Source organism: Lemur catta, chromosome 4, assembly GCF_020740605.2.
Source record: "Lemur catta isolate mLemCat1 chromosome 4, mLemCat1.pri, whole genome shotgun sequence".
In the NCBI taxonomy this organism is placed as follows: Eukaryota; Metazoa; Chordata; class Mammalia; order Primates; family Lemuridae; genus Lemur; species Lemur catta.
The window spans coordinates 14,418,524-14,440,926 of record NC_059131.1 but is presented as its reverse complement, the minus strand read 5'-3'; the positions used below and the strand labels follow the sequence as shown (position 1 = coordinate 14,440,926).

Below are 22,403 nucleotides of genomic sequence, written 5' to 3'. Positions count from 1 at the left end.
TTCTTCATAATAGTAACTAATGGTCCTTTGTATTTCTGTGGTATCCTTTGTGATGTTTCTTGTATTGTCTCTGATTTTATTTATTTGGTTTTGTGGTGTGTCAATTTTATTTGTCTTTCCAAAAAACCAACTTTGTTTCATTAATCTTTTGTAATTTTTATCTCAATTTCACTTATTTTTGCTCTGATCTTTCTTTCTTTCCTTCCACTAATTTGAGGTTTGGTGTGTTCTTGCTTTTCTGGTCCCTTGAGGTGCATTGTTAGATTGTTTATTTGAAGTCTTTCTCTTTTTCTGATGTAGGTGTTTATTGCTATAAACTTCCCTCTTAGTACTGTTTTTGCTGTATCTCACAGATATATTGTGTTTATATTTTCATTTGTTTCAAGAAATTTTTGATGTTTACAATTACAGAGTAATGCTTTATTGATGGTCATAGTGTTCTGTCGAATTTCAAGTGCCCTGAATTAGATTGAGAAAGATCCCACCTAAGAGAAAATGATGACTACATACCTCACCTTGCACCTAACAAGGGCTGCTACTTGGGATTCTTATGTCATGTATGAGAAGGTACTATGCTTTCACTCTTCGGAGTATAACACTCAGCCTCAAGGCAACAGATAATTCAGACCTACTGTGTCTACAGGGAAGGTGAGGAAACAAATCTTGTTACCCATCTCAGCTAAACTGGGCCTACACTGCAGATAAAGTGGCCTTTGGAACACTATGCCAAGAAATTAGAATCTTAGCTGGAGGTAACCTGTCCACGTTACACTCAGTGTAGCCACATTGCACAAGAGAGCTGGTAAGTGGATGGTTGTCCATCAAGTCCTGCAGGACCTGCTCTAATAGGAAAGAAGCTGGTCGTTCTGACTGCATGGAAAAGGAAAAGGATGTTTCTACATGGTATCCCTGAAATACAGAGTATTTCATGTCTGGGAACAAAGGATCTGAACTCTCAAAAAGTCAAAGCTAGAGGAAGAGACATGAATAAATGCTTTTCCTAAACTTTATAGCTTATATTTGTAGGGGAAATAATAGGATATAGAAACACAGTTTGTCAAAAAGAAAATGTAAAACAACTATCCCAGTAGGAAAACATGGCCTTTCCCCTGACAGTTGTCTTAACTGAAACCTTTTCAAATCAGCAAGACAATCTTTCTTCATGAGTCCACAACTAACAAATACAGATGAGGGCATGAGATATAACTAAGAGCACATTGCTTTATAGAATGTAAGTACATGAGACATTTCTTCAACGTAAGAGAGAAACCAAAACAGAAATACAGACAAAGGAAGGAGGAAGACTCAAGAAAATTAAGAAAAAAATAAAGGAAGAAAACCCCTTTATTTAAAAATGGCCCTGTAATCTCAGAAAGATGATGAGTAAAACATCTATAAAATAAAGAATAGAATGCTGTGAAAAAGGAAAGAAAACAAGAAAATGTTCTTGGAATTGAAATTTTCACAGCCAAAATAAAAATTCAATATACAGAGTTAGAAGAGAAAGTCGAAGAAATCTCCTAGAAAGTAATATAAATAGGCAAAGAGAAGGGCTATAGAAGAAAAATATGACTTAGAGGCTTAGTCCAAGAGGTCCAACAACTAGTAGGAGTTCCAGAAAGAGAGGACAGAGAAAAGAGGGGAAGAAATTATCAAAGAAATAATAAAAGAAAAATTTCCAGAGCTAAAGTTGATCAGTCCAGGTAATGAATGGGCCTACTGGATGTCCTGCCCAATTAATGAAAGAAAGACTTATAGTAAGGCATATTCCTGTGAAACTTTGGAATACCAGAGATAAAATGAAGATACTAAGAACTCCTGGGTTTAATGGGGATAGGGATAGGGTGGAAGGAAGTAGTCACATGCCAAGAAACTGGAATCAGAATCGTTAACCTTGGGTGCTGGAAGAAAATAAATTTGGAGGATATCCCATTTTCCAGCTTAGAATTCTATACACAGCCAAACTATGAATCAATGTGTAAACAGAAAAAAAAATAGATATGTAAACATTTATAAAATCTAATTCCAATGTACCTTTTTATTAGTTACTGGAAACAATTGAAAAAGACCCACATCAAGGCACATCATCATTAAATATCAGAATTGCGCGCACATGCACAAATGCCTTCAAAGGCATGAGAATCAAAGTGGTCTAAGCTTCTCATCAAAAATAGCAGATATTTAAAGATAGTAGAGCCAGTGTCTTCTAGGTTCTGAGGAAAATTATTTTCAATGTGCAGTTCTCTAACTAGCCAACTGTCAGTCAAGTGTGAAGGTAAAAAATAGGCTTTTTCAGATAGGCAGAAGCTCCAGAAATTTCTCCTCTAGTACTCTTTCCCTTAAGAAGTTATCTAAAGATACACCCCCAAAACAGCCTAGGCAATAACAGACAAGAAGAGGAATGGGCCCTTGGCCCCTCGCTACTCTCCCACCCATTATCCCTCAGCCCTTCCCACCCACTCCACCCTAGGCAGCCCCAGTGCTCTTCTTCTTGTCCTGAGACACAGCAAGCGTTTCCCAGTCTGTTCTCTGTCTGGAGTCTGCATGGCCCACTTCCTTAGTTCATTCAGGTCTCTGTTCACACATCCTTTTATCAGAGAGGCCTTTTCAGTGCACTTAAAATAGGCCACCATTGTCACTGCACAGTCTGTCTCCTGAGCTTATTTTATTTTTCTCCATAGCACTTTCTCACTATCTATCATGTATTTTGTCTACTCACCTGCTGCCAGCACTGAATTATAAGCTCAATAATGGCAGACGCTTTTTCTTTCTTGTTTATTGCTTTATCTCCAGTGCCAACATCTGTCTATAGTAGGTGCTCAGTCATCTTTGAATGAATAAACAAATGAATGAGTTAATTAACTGGGACTTAGAAAACAATGGGAACAACCCAAGAAGGCAGCTAAAGGAAATTCTAAGTTGATTGCAGTCCAGGTTAGAGCAGGTCTGAGGGTCCTGGAAAGGAGGTCTCCAAGAAAAACTGACTCAAAAGGATATTGATGGGGTGGAGAGCTGGGGAAAAAAGGTAGCTATAACAAAAACAAATATTGAGGAGGGGGCTATTGTAAGAATGGAAATGTGGTCTCATACACTACTTGCCCCAACGGTGAACAATATTTAGAAATAAAACTGTAAATGTATTATTTAAGTAATAATAGAGGAAGTAAAAATAAGATATAAACATATTGAAAAGACCACAAGGAGGAATGTGAGGGCCATAGTGAGCTAAATCCTCATCTGTCATAGCAGCTTGGCAAAGGTAATGAATAAGTTACTGAGAAATAACAAGATGATCATACATGTTTAGCAGTATGGAGATACCTAGTGGGCAAACAGCTAAAAGAGTTAAAGAGAAGTTTTCTGTGAGGAATGGGTCTAGAGGTGGGAAACAATGGAACAAGAAACTATGGTTTTTCACTGTAAGCATTTCTATGATGTTTGATATATAAACTGTGTGTGCGTGTGCGTGCGCGTGTGTGTGTGTGTGTTACCTTGATAAAACCTTAAGCAAGGAAAGTAGAGGCAAAATGTAAAAAAATAATCTGGAACTAAAATTCCCTCTAATTTAAACCATGGGGTGGGGACAGAGTGGGAGGAAGGCATGGGGAAAGTGCAAGTATGCTCAGGGCCCGCTGTGTTTGGATGAGTAATTCCAGATAGCAAAAGAAAAAAATACATAAGTTTTCCAATGTTTAGGGGTAAGGCTTAACCACTATTTGAATAAAAATGGAATTTATGCTTTGAGACTATTAATAAAAAGAAGTTTTTTAAAGCCAGCGTGGGGAGGAAAACTCATCATTCATACTAAAGAAGAGTCGAAAATAGCAAAGCATAGGATATACAGACAGATGACTGGAGTTAGACCAAACATCTTTGATCTCAATATACACGAATATCTTTTAGTCCCTTTATGTAAGAGACAGACTTTCAAACTGTGCTTTTAAAGAAGTCCACTTATGTGATTTCAAGAGTAGTACTTAAAGTGACAGAAGATTGAAAATAAAGGGAAGGACATATACCAGGCTAATACTAACAAAAAAGAAAGCAAATTAATAGTATCAGCCAAAATGGAGCTCAAGGCACAGAACATTGAATGACAATTTTCTTACCAGAAAGCCACATAAATTCATGTTATCTCTGGCTTTCTTCTTCTTTCCCAGGTGTTTGACATCTTGAACGTGAGCATCACTTCGCTCATTTTGCAACCAGTATAATGGGACTAACTCTCATTGAAAACGCTTAGAGATCCTTTAAACCTATTTTTTAAAATAAACATTCTTTTTAGTTGTTTCCTTTAAAAAAAAAAAAAAAGCCAGTATAGTTTCATGTTAATAACTGTGTGCATTTCCTTGGTATACATGATTTATCTATAATAATTTGTGCTTCTAATCTTTAAATCATAATAATACTTTTAGTCAGGTACAGTTACACATGTCATCTGCTGTGGTATCTGATGTTAGGCCATCGAACTGCTAAACTTTGCTATCAAGAAGCCAAGTGAGGTTGAGAGAAGGTTCTTTTATAGGATATGCTCTTGCTTCCAGACACTATGCATGTTACCTGACTCGCATGCCTTTCTTGGCCCCACCAATACCTTAAATCAGATAGCACTTGCCAAAAGAAAAGGAAGGAACATGAGTTTACTAAAGTTAATTTGACATTTGTGTTTATTCTGTATATTCTAAGTGTTTTACTTTTTATTTTTTTTTTATTTTTTTTTTTTTATTTCAGCTCATCATGGGGGTACATAAGTTTAGGTCATATACATTGTCCATGTCCCGCCCATCCCCCCGAGTCAGAGTCCCAAGCGCGTCCGTTCTCATTCTCCAGACAGTGCGCCTGGCACTCATCATGTAGTCATACCTCCATCCCCTCCCCGCCCCCACCTCCCCGGGTCTGCACCTTCAAGCATGACCATTCCCCAGAGGGTGCGTAACGCACTCGTCATGTAGGCATACACCCATCCCCTCCCCCCACCCCCCATCCCAGTCTGATATCCAATTGGTATCCTTCCCTGATGTACATTTAGGTGATGATCAGGGAAACCAGTTTTCTGGTGAGTACATGTGATGCTTGTTTTTCCATTCTTGGGATACTTCACTTAGTATAATGGGTTCCAGCTCTCTCCAGGAGAACCAAAGAGATGTCGTATCATCATTATTTCTTATAGCTGAGTAGTACTCCATGGTATACATATACCACAGTTTACTAATCCATTCGTGGATTGATGGGCACTTGGGTTGTTTCCACATCTTTGCAATTGTGAATTGTGCTGCTATAAACATTCGGGTACAGGTGTCTTTGTTAAAGAATGACTTTTGTTCTTCTGGGTATATGCCCAATAATGGGATTGCTGGATCAAATGGTAGGTCTACTTGAATCTGTTTAAGGTATCTCCATATTGCTTTCCATAGGGGTTGCACTAGTTTGCATTCCCAATACTTTTTATTTTTTAAACATAGCTAATTCTGCCTACCTCGGAGCCCAAGAAATGATGAAGATGGTAGAGAGAGACAACGAAACCATAAAGGAACATCTATCTAAGGTAATCACTTTGGTGCTGCAAGGGGATAAGTAACAAGTAGATGGGCAGAAATATTTACTGAGGATAAAGGACTAGAATTGGTTAGAATCTGTAAGAGCTCAAAGGTTTATAGGTTGAGACACAGTTAAAATTAATGTTATCCTTGAAAGTTGCATAAAGAGTAGTAAAGCTTATTGCATAGTTACTTAAATATATTTTGCCACCTGGTTTTGTTGAATCTATTTTTAGAATCAATACTTTTCTATTTTGTTAGTCCATTTCAGCCTCTCTGGGCCTTGTACTGAGAAGACTTGCTATTTATAGAATAAATGAGTTATGCTGAAATATAAATAAAACAGTGGAAAAGAACTAACATTATATATGACCTGAGAACTAGTGAGCCTGTCTATCTTATTCTCCAATGCATTAGAGTAGGAATGTCCTACTTTGACACCAAGATCAGTTTTCTGAAATACTTATCATTTGTAAGTTATCCTGAAAATACTAGAATCATGCACAAACACATTTAAAGGGCCAATCTCTGAACTGTCAGGGGACTGTGGTTTAGAATATGTCTAAGCACCCTAGAATTTGGGTGGCTGTGATACTCCCACGGCATCATTTTTCTGTCCATCCTGAGTAGGAAGGAGCTGTATTGTCTTATACTGTAGCCACAAGTCACATGTGGTTATTTGTGGCTATCTGAATTGAGATGTGCTATAAGTGTAAAATGTACATTGGATTTCAAAAGCTTAGTACTCCCCCAAATAGTAAAATATTTCATTAATTTTTATATTGATTATACATTGAAATAATAGTATTTTAGATATAGTGGGTTAAATAAAATATATTGAAAGTAATTTTACCCATTCCTTTATATTTTTTAAAACATTATTATTAGAAAATTTTTAAATTACATATGTGCCTTGCTTTATACTTCTATTGGACAGTACTACTCTTGATCTTTCCAGCTGGTGCTAAACTATGATATCTGCTCGGTGCAGTGAAAAATCCCTGCTGAGTGGCAAACTCTTACAGGGCCTGGGAACCTAAAATCTGCAAGTAAAACCTTAGGTACCCTGTTGGGCTTAGAATCCCCTTATAAACGTTGATACATTTGACTTAAACTTGCCTACAGTGTTAATTCATATTTCCATATTTCTATAACCTCCTAATACAATTATCTTAAAGCAAGAAGTGTGTATGTTCTTAAAAAATATTTTCAGAATATTGTAAATATTCACCCAGAAAGGACTTTTGAAAATGCCAGTCTGTTTTTGTCTTATGGGTTTAGTGGTCCTCATATTTCTGAAACAGCAATTGGCTAGAGATTGAACTGTCGAAACCAGGAGGAAGCCCTCACTAGCTGAATGGAGGATATTGGGGCCTTAGGAAATGCTCTCTCCAGGGCTTTCAGCTGCTTCTAGTCATTGAGGGATATGAAAATACAAGAAAAATGCTATTTTATTTTGCAGTTAAATTATAAGTGAATCTGTTTCAAAAATGCATTTAGGTTTTCCAGATTTGGAAGTTCATAAAAACAACTCAGCTCTCAGTTAATAATAAGACTGGCAGATGCTCACTTCCAAAATTCACACTTCTGAATGACTAGACCCATCATATGTCAGAGCCCGTCTTACCACCTGTGGAAGCCAGCTGCTGTAAAATACTCATCATCTCTGGATTCTGCTTGTATGTTGTGCTCAGGAAAAGGTCAGAGAAAGGTGCTAACTTATTCCTGTCCTAAGTTAAATCCATATGCACGTGTAATCATTCCCAGATAGGGGTCTGTTCATGGTAACTGTGTCAGGGCTGTAAGTTTACTGAAACTTTTATGGGAGAAATATGGGGGCATAATGGTAGATGGCAGACATTTCAAGGTCAGTATTAACACACAGTCATACGAGTAAACTTCCAACTCCAGGGAATAGTTTTGTTTTTAAGATGGTGTTAAATGTGCCTGTAGGATTGTGGCAACAAGGAATTGTTTACTTTAATGATATAAAGCTACCTTGCAGTTAATTGATTATCTGTTCCACCAGCTAAATTTGAGCTCTCTGCTAGAATAATACAATTCTAATTCCTAAGTGAAACTAGGTACAAAGAGACAGGAAGTTTATTGCAACTTTTTGTTTCTGTAATGAAAAAGAGGAAACATGCTGTAATTTAATATTGGTAAAAGTTGAATCAACATAATATGTCTCAGTCTCCTTGGGAAAAGGAAACTTAAAAGTGCACATAGTTCTAGGAAGATAGTGGGCATTGCCTCCTGCCTTCCAAACACCCCTGATAACTAGTCTAACTGGAAAACCAGTTCCTAGGATTAGAAATCTCCCTATTTTAGATATTCTGATCAAGGATACTCTGTGCCATTTCCACCCAAAGTCATTCAGAAACTCCATACCTATCCAGGGCTGTCCCATGTGAAAAGTTTTCGAGCTGCACATTTTCTTGCAAAAATCGTTCCATATATCTCAGTTATTCAACTTAAAACAGTTTTGAAAAATGTATCTTTGTGCTGTCCAGCCAGGATGCCACAGAAAAGCTAGTCTGAAAATACTGTCTTTACTGTGTCATGCAGATGGCTTTCTACTTCTTTCTCCTCCCCTAGAAAACTGTCATGCTGTTATCAGCAGGCTTTGGTTCCAAATTCAAAGTTTCTACTTATTGATTTCCATTGCCCACATGAAGAGGGCTTTTTATATTCTTGAGGAAAATAGGCTTTTTTTTTAAAGACAGGGTCTTGTTCTCTTGCCAAGACTGCAGTGCAATGGCCCAATCATAACCACCGTGCCCACTAGTTTTTTTATTTCATGTAGAGACAGGGTTTTGCTATGTTGCCCAGGTTGGTCTCAAACTCCTCCCCTCATGCAATCCTCACGCCTCAGCCTCCGAAAGTGCTCGGATTACAGGTATGAGGCACCGCACCTGGCCAGGCCTTTTTTTTTTTTAACTCTGAAAAGTCTACGGGGCTGATTGTCTTCCTTCCAAGGTCTAGAGACTTTATATACAGCATTGAACAGTTGTGTTTTTTTGTGGTGCTTCAACATAGGATCAATTTATTTCCCTTTCCTGGACCAAATATATCAGACTCATAGTTGTTTCCAAAAGCGTATACCATGGTTTATGACATCATAGGTTATGTTATTTCTTCACCTGACTAAATCCTACTTGTCCTTTAAAACTTGGCTTGAGTGGCATCTCTAAGAGGCCTCAGCTTCTGGTTTGGCCAGATGTCCCCCCATTGGCCTCCGTGGCTCCCTATGTAAAGTTATAATACCTCATTTACCACACAGTATTTAAATGATCCGGCTTCCCCTCTCCCCCACGTTGAGGTAAGGAACTGTGTTTTCCTCATCTTGATATCCTATGGACCTAGCACAATTCATGATACCTGGTAAACAATCAATGAATCTATGATAGATAGATGAGCAGAGAGAGAGACAGATGGAGAAGCCATTAATTAGAGCATGGATTCTGAACCTTTTCTGTGCCATGGATCTTTCTGGCTTTCTCATTAAAGTATCTGAACCCATACTCAGAATAATGTTAAATGCATAAAATAAGTACATGAGATTACAGAAGAAACCAATTATATTGAAATATAGTTATCAAAATATTTTAAAAACAAATTTGTGATATAGTAATATATGCATCTTTATTTATACATTGACTATTGAGATATAATCTCAGTCAGAATTTCTATTGTAAATTTGTAATGAGTATAAATAATTTTTTAGTTATCTATAGCAAGTTTACTATGATTTGAAAATATCCATAATTTTTATAGATGACAAAATATAGGCATTACAAAAAGTATGGTTTGTTGCCTGTATTTACAATTGAAGGAAATGCTAAATTATAGTTAGAAGCTAAATAAATAATTCTTTTCCAAGTGTACATAACACCTCCTTCCTACCCATAGACCTGCCTGGGCCTATCAACCACGACTGAAGAAGCCCTGCGTTAGAGAAACTGGAAAAAGCTGGGTAGCATGATATTGTGGCTTAGGCAGTGGCTTAAGAATAAGAAGCCATGATATGCTGCACCAAAGAGATGATTTTAAGTTGTTGGGGATCCATTGAAGGGTTTAAGCAAGGGAGTAACAATCAGGGTGATAAAACATTTGACAACCACATGACATAGCCACTGACCAATCAGGACGTGTGCCAGCTGTGAGCAACCAGTTCAGAGGTACCAATTCATATCAGTTAGCCCTAAGAATGTGCCAAGATTAACAAATGAGAGGGATTATTTTTGTGGAAATGTTGAATATTGGAAAAGGATGTAATCTGAGTCAGGGAGACTATTTACAAGGCTTTTATGTGAACTAACGTGGTAGGATTGGGAATGGAAAGATTTAAGAGGTAGAATCAAAGGCACTTTGTACTAACAGGATATGAGAATGGAGATGGAGGAATCTAAGGTTACTTCTCTGTATCTGGATTTGGTGACAAGATAGAGAAGCAGCAAGTTGTGGGAGGTGGTTGAGCAAGTTATTCATTTTGGCACTTGTGTTTGAGACACCTGTGGGACATCAGAGTGGACACGTGTCTGGCAGTTTCTGGATATGTGGGTGTGAAGCTTAGAAGGGTAGTCTGGGCTGAATTTGAATGAAAAGTGATGAGGCTGGAGTTGAAGCCACGAGCACGGATAATGGCAGCCTAGGGAAGTATGCAGAATAGGAGAGAAGACATCTAACAATTGATCCTTAGGGTTGGGAGGAAGACAGGGAGCCAGTGATTAAGATGGGAGTGGAAGGCAGAGGGTGGGAATGAGAACCACGGTGGAATAAACCAAGGGAAGAGAATCAACTGTATATTTTCGCCATCCCAATCCCAATTTGTCTGGAAGCCTCTAGGGTATGCTCTGCTTTATGAGGCACCTGGTGTGTTGGAGGCAAATAAGAGGTCAGTGTTCCCTTGTTCTGTCATTGTTCTGAGCCATAAGGGGATGTGTGTCTCATTCATTGAAAAGTGAATTAGTGTTTGGTTTATAAACTTGAAGTTTTCATTTCAAACTCACTTAGGAGGGAAATTCTAAACTGCCGTGACCATCTTTGGCCCAGACATATGGAAACAGCTGGTGTGTGCTACTGCCAGACTGAATCTGAGCATCACTATCAGTCAATAGGAGTCTGAAATTGTTCCAGAGAGAACACATGGGGTGCAGCTTTCAGATGAAGGCAGGCAGCAGTGGAAGAGCTGCCTGCAAGGTGGGGCTGCCCTTGACCTCAGAAGGCCAGGCCAGGCTACAGTGTGGCTTGGGAAAGGGGCAAAGTGTCCTCAGGGACAGGAACCCCTCTGCTGGTGCTCTCTATTGTTCTTTCTTAGCCTGCCTTAGCCCAGAGGTGCATGTTACCTTTAGGAACAAACCTTGTACAGTTGTTTGCAGATTTGGGCATGCAAATCCTTCTGACATGCACACGTCCTGCTTGGTGGAACATAGGAAGTGCTCCCTGGACCAGCTCACCCGGACTGCCTTTCCGCCAAGCCTCCGTCTGAAACGGATTGTGTTAGTTCTGCCTGTTTAGTTTGAAGCCTGTCCCAGAATGTCATAATCATCCTGGAAACAGATAGGTTTGTTTTTATCTCAATCATTTTGACCTTGAGAGCTTCATTTGAGGCAATTGCGTTAACATATCCTGAGTTCTCCAGTGGAGCGTGATGATGGAGAGGTGAGTGAGTTGGAGAGCAGAGTTCTCAGAGTCTCAGCCTACCCTCAAACTCGAGCTCCACCTCTTGCTTTAGTTCTGGGACCTTGCTTACGTTGCTGGATCATACTGTTCCTCCTTCGTTTATCAATAAAATGCTTTAATAATAGTATTTATTCTCATACAGTTGTTCCAAAAATATAATGCTATAATTCATACCTTGTAATTCAGACCTTATAAGAGTGTCTGGCATGCACTAAGCATTCAATAAATGTTTACTGTTACTATTAAAGGTTAGTTATAGCCTAGATATGCTTTTGAGTACTTTAAAAAGACTATTTGCCTAACTTATCCTCCCCACACATCTCCCTTCCCAGATACTTTCATGTTGTTAATGAAGGGTGTTAGTAATATGAAGTAAGTGGCCAAGAGATCCTGGAATGCCCCAATCCCATTTTAGATCATAGCCACCACTCCCCGTAAGATGCCTAAGGGGAGTGCAGTACAGGAGCCATGATGAAGGAAAACACAGTAGTACTTAATTTTTACAGGGCTTGGGCCCAGTACCTTAATGCAGAGAATTCTGAGGAGCTGGACTTGGCCTTTCTCTCAGTTAGTTAAGTAAGACCATCCCAGCACATCTGCACCTTCCTGAGGCATATAGCCAGAGACAAACAGAAACACAAGAGGATAAATTGGCTCCCAGCACCTCATACGCAGCTGCCTCCCAAAAGGAAAGTAGGTGCCTTGGGTCAGCTTCCCACTGCGGTCCCAAGTAAGAGACGAGGCTAGTCCCTAGATGCCTTGTGACTTCCACGGGGGAGGGAGTGAATTCTAGCTGCACAGAAAGGAGGGAGCCCCACTGTGCTCACCTTTGGATGCACAGTTAGTTGTTCCAGCCATTGGAGAGTGGGCCGGGCAGGGCCCCATTGGGACCCATTCCTGCTGCTTTGGTGCTTCCATTCCTGCTGCTCTCCTAGGAGCCTGCAGAGGGAAGCAGGGTTCCGTGGCCCCGACTACTGTGTTTTCACCTTTCCTCAGCCACTTTTTTTAATCTTTGGAGATTTTAATTCACTTTTTCTCAAGATTGGTAATTGAGCCAGTTAGGGATAAAGGGAAGAAAGGAAACAAGATAAATTGGAAATTAAAGGTCCTAAATCCAAAGGAGATCCTTTTCTTGAGCAGTTCCACAAGTTCCTAAACAGTTGTTCAGAAGGGCTGCAGTGAAATTTTAAAGCTTTGTAGCTGCTTATATCCCCGAGAGGGATAGGATTTTTAAATAACCGGAAGGAGATGCTTGTATTACAGAATAGGTTTCCTTTAACATTGCAGGGTGGAGGCTTAGGTGTCTGATTCTGGGGAAAGGGGAGAAGTAGAAGCCTGTTGCTGTCATCCAGGCTGTTCTGGATTCTCCCCAGAGATGGAGATGCCTTGGAGGGGCTAACAGTTTGTACCCTGAGCCTGGGAAAGATGGGAGGGGATGAAAACAGGGAGGTGAAGGCAGGACATGGGGATCTGGCTGGGAGGTAGGGGGCCTAAGTATGTGGGAGCTAATTTGATCCCTTGGTAAGCAACCGACTGCTTTACATGTAACCTTTTACTTCTTTCACAAGCAAACACACAAAAAAACCCGGTCTGGTGGGAATTATTTCAGAGGAGGAAAGAAAAAGTGAAGAAAGTAGAAATGACATCATTTTCTTAGAGCTCTCAGAGTAGGGCAGAGAGGATCTCACTGAGCATCTGCGACATTCCTCTTGGTTGCTCTCTCTGGGCTGGCTGGCTGTGTGCCTGCCACACAGCATGACAGCTCAGGACACGCTTTCTAAAGAAATGAGCACACAAACCTAGCTGGGAAGCCTATTAATTTAGCTCTTTATGAAATGTTAGCAAAGAGAGTCTCGCACAGCTCGGGAGGGCAGTGGACATTATGTTAGCTGCTGCAAGAACCCAGGGGCTCGCCCTAGGAGCCCACCAGGAAGAGACGTAGCAGTCCCAGAATGCTGGTGCCTTCCTTCATTTTGGAAGATGCTTGATCAAGGATACCCAAATGGTGCTGCAGATAAGGCTTCAGGTCTCACTTAGGAGGAAAAGTAGGTTTTATTATAAAAATGGATTTAGAGAATCCACTCCATGAGCTGACTGGTAGTGGCAGCTTGAGGAAAGGAGATGTGCTTCACTGATATGATTTGTCTTCCATCCCATCTGTCTTTCTCCACAGTCATTTATGAGGAATATGACGTACATACATATTACATTATGAGCAAGGTACATAATAAAGCACATTTGCTTTAGGTTTAAGCAAATGTTTGATACTTATATATGTTCTGAGCCTGACTTATGCCAAAAGCAACTTATCAGAAGAATATGTATTTTCTCAAAGGCTATTTAAGGTCATGTGGCTTCTTTTTCCTCTGACCTGGGCATAACTCTCACTGTGGGGAAGAATCTAGACAGATTCCCCCAGCTCAGCCTTGCACAGTCTGTCCAGGATGTCCCCTTGTCCTCGTCTGTAATGCAGCTACCCTTTAGGAGTGCCTACTATGTGCAAAGTACTTGATGTGCTTTGTTTTCTAATCCTCACCACTAGCCCACAAGGTAGCTATTTCTGTCCCCACTTTACAGATGAGTAAGCAGGCATAGAGAGGCTAAGTGACTGATCCAAGCTCACCATACTAATAAATGGCAGAACCAAGATTCCAGTCCAGATGAATGTGGCTGAGGGCCCCAGCTCTTAACACTGCACTGGCTGCACCATGCTCTCCCCGTATTGCCAAGGAGCTTAAGTAGTTCACAAATTACTTTACCATAATATAAATAAAATTACTTTACCGTACTATAATATAAAGGCATTATGAGAAGCCCTTTTACTCTGAGCATGATACCCCCAGAAATGCCACTTACCATTCTGCCCGGGTCTACACCGTATCATGAAACAGTCTACCCAAAGACTGATACCTGAAGGAATAAAGTTCAACTTGGTTACGTACTAATAAGATCTATAATAGTTTGTCCCAAACTCAACTATATGGTGAGTTAGGATTTCAGGAGCTTCTAAAAATTCAGTTTATCCATAAGGTTAACAAAAGAAAAAATATATATATATAATTCTTAAAACTACACAAAACTTTCATTTTATTAGACCTTCTACTCCTATAATGTCTACAGTCCTACTGGCCTGCTGAATAGAGAAATAATTCAGAGAATTGTGTGTGTGGCTTTTTTCATTTTTAATACTTTGAGATATTGATATGTTATTGAAAGTGATTTTTGTTATTAATGAAATCATAAAAGATAACTAATATTTCTTTGTTCTTACAATAACTGCTCTATTAGTACTGCATAAAAGCCAGCAACTCAAAATGCACACCAAAGCACAGCTTTGTTGCCTCCCTCGGCGCAGAGTTCAGGCTTTCCTGCTTTGGGCGCCCACAGTGCTTTGCCCCCAGCTCTGTCCACCTGTGGCGTCTGAGGGCCGGTTTGTACAGGCCTCCTGCTTACTCACTTCTGAATTTCAGCCACTTTAGCCCAGTTCCAAATGTGGGATCAGTTCAGAGTCATTTTAGGTGGAACTCCTTTGAATCTGTTTACTTCAGCAATTTACTGTCAAAAATTTCATGTTTACAGACCCCAAAAAAAGTGCAAAAATACATGAGAAAAGACAAGTGTGGCTTCTGTATCGGGACAAGCTGCAGCAACTTACAGGGACATTTCAGGAGGGAGGTGTCTCCGCAGGAGCATACTGAGGAGTTGAAGGAAAGCTCGTCTGCGAGCACAGAGACTGCAGTAAGCGTAATTACACCTTCCCGCAGAAAACACAGGAGAAAAAGCAAAGCTCAATCTTAGGGAATCACACTCTAGACCTGAGAAAGTTAAATTTTGTGTTTAATAGAAAAAAAAGGATGACTTAACCTGACAACAATTTGGAAACAGAAAAATTTTCATCTTAGTAATGTGTACGTTTTATCAGCTCTCATGAGTATCAATACAAGTGCTAAGGAGACATAAACTACAGGAAATAATTTTCTTCAAATGTAAATAACCTGCTAATGGTGTGGGATTCTTAGTTACCAATTCCAGTATTTTCACGGCAGTCATCACCCCCCTGACACAGCACCTGAGAAGAACTACACAGACTTTGAGAAGGCTTTAAATAAAGGTAGTTGGGTTTGCTGCTGTCGAATATTATCACACTCTGTTAATTTTCATATCCAGTTTAAGACCTCCCAACCTTCAGGTTTAGTGTTTTTATAACACGGGTCCATTCACTGCAAATTGTAAATGGTAATAAAAGGTACTGGTTAGAAATGTTGTCTCTGGATTTATAACCTAGCTTTCAACTCACTAATTGCTTTAATTTAAGCAAGTTAATGTCCCTAAGCCTCAGTGTTGAGTTTTTGTTTTTTTTTTTTTCTTTTTTCCCTGTTAAATAAGGATAAAATCCTTTCTTGAAGGTATTGTTGTAAGGACGCAACGAGATAATATATGGAAAGTGCTTAGCACAGAGCCTGGCACATTGTTCTCAGTTTCCATCAGGTCGTCATTATTCATTGCGATTCATTTTTATGTACCAATATAATGATAGTAGGCACTCTTAACACTACGTGTTCGTGTCTGGTTGTTTCTCTTTCTTTCTACTTCACCTGTCCTCCCCATCCCCCAGCACTGCCACCACACACCCCATACTTTCTCATTTTCCTGTTCAGGGTTACAGGTGCAGGGTCCTGGTCAGATCTATTGCCTGTGATTTATAATGTATAGGGAACAGGAAGTATCTCAAGCCAGCAAATGTGAAGGCATTAGATTACCACGTGTTCTATTTGTTAGCCAGGATTTTCATAGAGAGCCCTTAAGTATAGCCTGATAGAATAACTTTTAAAACAAAACAAAATTATAAAAAACCTGACCTCACCATCAATTAGGGGTTTAGCCAAATGGAGCCCACTCTAAATGGTGATTGGTCATGGATAATCGAGAAACAAAATCTCATGAACATAGGGGAAGTCTAGAGTCCTCACTGCTGCACTGTCTTGAACACTGACAACACTTTTTGTTGGGGTTCCTAGTATATGCCTTGGACAGTGTGTGCCCTGTAATCACTTGGATGTGATTTCTCCCTCGATACCCAGAGGGGGATGTAGGGTCCCTGATACCTGACAGGCAGTGCTCCGTGTTGATCACCCCTGCTCACCTAACTGCCTGTCACCTTCATGGCATTGGCCTGCTGTCAAGGGCTCATCAAGCTGGGCTTCTCTTGGAAATATTGCAAGTTGTAATTGCCTCAATAAAAAGGAAATGGCAAGTTCTTCATGGAAATAGTCTTTGAAATGTCAGGCAGAAAGCAACAGCAGGTGCGTACAGTGATGTTCTTCTTGTGAAGGAGACTATTAGAGGAGGTCTTTTCTGCCTTGCTTTCCTTCCAGCTGAGTCCCTGTATTGTAGTTTTCACAAGACTTCACACTATAGCTTGTGCTAGTGTGAGGGTCCCAGAGTGGCTCTCACAGTATCCAAGTGTCTGGAGGCAAGAGCAGGCACTGGGGCAGAGGAGCAGACCTGACGGGCACGAACCCAAGGCTCACTTCCCAGACTTCTCCACGGCCTTTCGTGCTGCGAGGCCGTGCTGAACAGCTGTGCGCAGTGACTGTTCCATACGCTATTTACTGAATATAGTTTAAAGGATTCCTGTGGTCAGCATAGGGAGTGGTTTAGAGAGAGCCTAAACTCATTAGCCCTATTGGTAGGTAATTAGCTTGTACTCTCAACGGTATTTCAAGGGGAAGTTCTAGCAGGGTAGTTGCTGAGAGATCCTGGGAAATGTATTTTTCCATAACTGGCCAGAATATTCAGCCGCTGGTTATGAGGTCGCAGAATTTTAGAGCTGTAGAAAGAGCTGAGACCAGGAAGAAGAACCAGGCAACTGCTGGGCACTCTCATTCTCCAGGAAGCAAAAATGGTTCTTACTCTGCTAAGATCCATGACAAAATGATTTTTGGTTTTAGGGGCTTTGGAGTGCCCAGAAATGATTATAGTGAGCAAAAATAGGAGAAAGGAAAGAATGTATTAAGTGATAAATCTGTAAGCTGCAGATCTTCTGTAGCATTCAAAACTGGAACCCCAGGTAACAACCAGGAAAATCTCTGAAGTGATTCAGAATACATCTGCCACCCAAGGTTTAGTTGTTAATAATTTATTCTCTGGAATATTACATTAAATATTTTCCTCTTTAAAAGGTTTTTTTTAACTAACCATCTCTTTAGATATTAGTTAAGTCATAATGTTATTATAATAAAGGCCAGTGTTTTTATAAGCACAATCTCACCTGACCTGTATTCAGATCATGGATTTAATGATTGATGCAGTAAAACTATCTGGTGAGCAATAACACCTATTCCTGCACCGTCCTCCCCACGCCACTTGATCCCCTCCAATCTCTCTTCCTGTTGTAGCCAGAGTAATTTTCCTAACCTAGGGACCTGATCACATCACTGCATTGTGTAAAGTGTCCTGTTAGCTCCTGTGGACTTCAGCATGAAGTGCAACCTCCTTAGCATGCACAGAAGACAGCAGTCTGTGACCCGACCCCTGTCTGCCTCTCCCGTCTTCTCTCCCACCACCCATTATTCCCATCATTTTTCATGCCAGTTCCCCAAGCAAAGTCAAAAGCTTCACGAGACCCCAGGCTAAAAACTAGTGTGAGTTAAGTACCACTCACATGGCAGTTGATGTGTTAAAATTTAGTTCTTATTTTTTGTAGAAATTACCACTATGTACCCTTCTGAATATAGGATGCCACTTTGATGCTCTTTTCTTTAGAAATACAGAAGAACTAACACATAGCAGTTTTTCGGTGAAGCACGGCAGCCTAGAGCTAGATGATATATACATTCATTCCATGCAGGTGTAGGTGGATATCCAGTGAGGGTCTTAGTAATGCCTCAAAGAGGCTCTGTCTCCATTCAGTCTGTTTGCTGTCACCTGAAGTCTACTTATAACACCTCCCCACTGAATCAACATACTTTCCTGCTGCGTGGAGCCTTTTCGTAGAAATGTCATGAACTCCCTTGGGATACTGATCACATTTTATCAGCTACATTGAAAAGCCTGAGTCTGTCTGATCCGCCTTTGTATTCATTCAACAGACATGTCTCCTATGTTTACCATATGCCTGTTTGGAAACTATTATGTTTCTTAAATGGTCACTAGTCACTCAGTGACCATGTCTCAATAACTCTCTTCCTCATCCTCACTCACCTGCCTTCTGTCCAGTGTCCATCCCAACGTCAGTGCACACAACTTTGCTAGTGAGTCCTTTGAGGGAATTATAGGTGAGCTAGCACAGGAGGGACACCAGGAAGGCTTGCTGCCTCGGGAGAGTCATACTCTGGAGACAACCTTGGGAGTAGCTTACAGGGTGGCACAGGTGCTGTCCTCAAAGCACTGCTGGCTGCTGGTGTCATAGCCGTGTTGGGAGGGAAAGGTGTGTTCTAATAAAATGTTTCTGTATTGTCTTTCAGCTTATATTTTACTATGGTGCTACAGATTTGTGGTGTCCAAAAGAGTACTATGAAGACATCAAGAAAGATTTTCCAGAAGGAGATATTCAACTCTGTGAGAAAAATATACCTCATGATTTTATCCTCCATTTTTACCAGGAAATGGCAGACATGGTTGCTGACTGGCTAAAGGATGATCTGTCCAAAATATAAATCCTAACACAAGGGAACAGGTACCTACTGCCAGTACATGGAGGCAGTAGTGTACTATATTTAGTGCGTAAATGCTAACGTTTGATATTTCATAATAGAAAAGGAAAAACTGAGAACCTCTCAACTTAAAAACTACAAGCTCCAAGCCCCCATGTTACAGTCTGATGTAAACACACTCGATGAATCATTCCATAGGTTGAACAACACATTTTTCCAAGACTCAGGGAACACGGTGATCTAAACAGGGTCTCGTGTTTGCACAGGCAACCCAGTGGTGCCATATGGTTTATTTTGGTAGGGAGGATCCCTGCACATAAAAGAAAATCTAAATTTAATTGATTTTAATTGAGTTACACTGTTGAATAGGCTCAACTAGGGGAAATGATGAAATACCTACTAGAACATGTGAAAGAGATGGGTGAGTGTGAAGGGTATAGTTAGGCATGTGACGTATATGAGATCATGGCAAGCACACACTCATGTTCCAGTAGCAGGAAGTGGTGAGCAGTGGGTATTGGCAGTGGACTTGGGTCTCCTCTAGTACAGAAGATGAAGATCAGCCCAGACTGACTTTGCACAGGTCTTGGTTAAGATCATCAGTGTCGCTTCTGATCTACTTGCATTAGACAGAGCGAAGTTCACCAGACGTTACTCTGGTCAACTAACCAGATAGTTGTTGAAGGATCCCAACTGTGCCTCCTGCCACAGGACAGCCAGCAAGGTCTGTGCTGAGCCTTAGCCTGCTGGGTTATGAGCTCCCTGCAGGCTCCTCTTCTCCAGAGCCAGGATGGGGAGCACTGGGCTATCCTGAATTTGGCTTGTACGTCCCAACAGGCTGTTGCTCCTGTGACTCTTGCAATAAAACTCCACTGAAGACCAGCGATGAGCCAAGTACTGTGCTAGCGATTGAGGATAGAGTTCTCGGCTACTTCATGATTCTTTTCTTCTGAAAATCTTCTCATATATAATTTTTGAAATGGCATTTTAAATTGCTGAGAGCATTACCATAAATCAGTTTTCCATTTTTGCATTAACTTTATTTGTTGGAAAGAAATTATTGTGCTAATGAACCAAAGCAAGCTATTAAGTTAGGTGAATTTACCTTCTCTGGACACATTGAGTTCTGGTGGGGAAAAACCATGTTCTCTGGCCTAGAGCGGGCTGACAGGATGGCTGCCTTACTTAGACTGACTCAATCCTGAGACCTTAGGAATCAATAAATCCCACTGACTGCAGTGACAGTTGATGATCGATCAGAAACATTCCATTTTCTCCTGGAGAAAATCCCTCATGGCATTATCATTCCTTAAGGACAATGAGATGTTACCTAAAACCTAAAACCTAAAGCCACTTGATGGAAGATTCAGCTCTGATATGCTACCAGCCCCAGTGATGAGTTGAATGAGTATTGTCCTTTGGCATCAGGGCAAATGACTTCTCGGAGGGGGGAAGCTAAGCTCCAGACAAGGAGTGCTCTTAGCCCACAGGGAAGAGCCGACAGATACGCAGGCCACGGGCACAGGGCTGCACACAGTCCTGTTGGCATCTGCACGGGAGGCCTTCTAGAGATCTAATGCGAGAAGCTAGAACTCGTGGCCCTGAGTGCCTCGCGTACACGAAATGCTCAGTAGTACTAAAAGCACATGAACAAGTACGGGGGAAATCATACCTACTGGAATAAAGAGTAACATTCATAGCTTTTCTTTTAGCTGCTATTTTATAACATTACTCTGTATTTCAACATTATTCTGTATTTCAGAAGTCTGCATGTATGAAATTGTATCTCACTTTTGTCTTTTAAAGCTTAAAAAAGATATTGGCTCTTAATTCATGTTTATCACCTGAACACCAAATGAATTTTTGAAATAAATGTTTTACCAGCACTTATGACCGTATCTGGCCTGATCTCTGTGTTGAGGGGAGAAAGGGTACAATTTAAGCAGTTCTCCTGAGTTAGACTCAGCCCAAAGTCTCTCTATTTAGGTGAAAAGCTACTTTCTCATTGCTTCTTTTAGAGAGAAAAGAATCAGATTTCAGAGACGGAAGTTCATTTTGTTTCAGTAGGAATAAACAGAAGACTAAAATCGATAAACAGTGGGTGAAATTCATTTTCCAGAAGCAGTTCTGCCTGTGTGTCCCAGTCAACCACATGGATGGTCTTTGTCAGAGATTTAACTTCTTCCAGAGTTACCTAGTGCTGAGGGGAAAGTGTAAGCAGGGACCTCGAACCATGCCCACGCTGTTCTCTGCTCTGGACCATTCTGAATCTCCAGAGGTGGCCCTCTCTGGTCATGTGACCTGGTGCCCACGGCCACCAGGGCCCTCCCTCCATCTGCTTCTCCACGCAACCCTTGAAGAGCCAGTGACCTCCAAAGCCTTGATTTTTCTTCACCCTACTATAGTAAGACAAAAGCAATTCCAGATTAAAGGAGACCAAAGACACATGACAACTTAACATAAAACCTGATTCTGGATTGGATGTTTTTGTTATAAAAGACATTGTTGGGACAATTTGCGCAACTCAGATGTGGCCTGAAGATTAGCTGGGAGTAAGATACCGATGTTAATTTTCTGATTTCTGTGGTTGTGCTGTGGAGAAGCAGGAAAATGTCCCTGCTTGTACTGAAGACACACTGAACTATCTCGGAGGTGATGGGGCATCATGTCAGTTTACTCTCAAATGGTTCAAAGGAAAATAATGTTCTTCATACTTGCAAATTTTTTAGAAATTTGAGATGATTTTAGAATTTATAAAATTAATTATTTTTTATAAGCCCCATCATCCTCTCTCCTTCTGCATCAGTCTCTCATTGTTTCTTTTCCAGAAAGTAAATTTCTTCTTTTAGGCTGTAAATGGAGCCCTGGGTTCAAATCCCAGATCTGTCATTTATTGGGTTTGTGATGTTAAACTTCACCTCCGTGGGCCCCAGCTCGTCATCTGTGTAACTTGGATGTTCTCGGCACTCGCCTCAGTTTTTTTGAATTTGAGGAGGATTTTTTTGTTTGTTTTTAATGGGGATAAAATGAAGTCATGCATATAGCATTTAGCATCTTGCCAGGCATATGGCAAATGCTCTATAAAATAGTACCTAAAGGAGAAGGATAGCAAACTGTTTTTTCTTCAGTTTCTCTTATCTGTGGTGCAGTGGAGGAGCCCATGACACTCAGTGTCCGCGTTGTTTCACCAGCCTGTTACTTGACTCTTGCAGACTTAGCATTTCTGGCTCACCTGCAGGAACAATGTGTGCTCACCTGGCTGAGCTTCCTGACCTTAGGCCATGCGGGCTTCCCCACACACAGCCCGGGATGCTCCAACAGTCGATTTAGAAAAGATGCAGGGAACAAAGCATTTCTTAGATGGCATGAGACATCTTCTTTGTCCCTGGCCTTCTCTTGCAGGAAAGAACAGGTGAGGATATATGCTGGGGCTGCTCCTTCCCTGGGGGTGGGGGGACTGAGTGTGCTCTGTGAAGATAGGTTTATCTCTGAGGCAGTGAATGAGGCTCTCCTGCAGCAGTGCTGA

At 40.7% G+C, this 22,403-nt stretch overlaps 1 protein-coding gene across 1 annotated transcript in view; it reads left to right on the top strand.

Annotated features, from left to right (window-relative positions):
• Positions 1-20,767, top strand: part of LDAH (lipid droplet associated hydrolase) — a 106,447-nt gene extending 85,680 nt beyond the window's left edge. Inside the window, exons 6-7 of the mRNA XM_045549122.1 lie at positions 5,463-5,545; positions 18,689-20,767. Coding sequence (XP_045405078.1) covers positions 5,463-5,545; positions 18,689-18,880 — 275 coding nt within the window. The 3' untranslated portion in view covers positions 18,881-20,767. The remainder of the gene's footprint in view (positions 1-5,462; positions 5,546-18,688) is intronic.
• Positions 20,768-22,403: the final 1,636 nt, after the last annotated feature.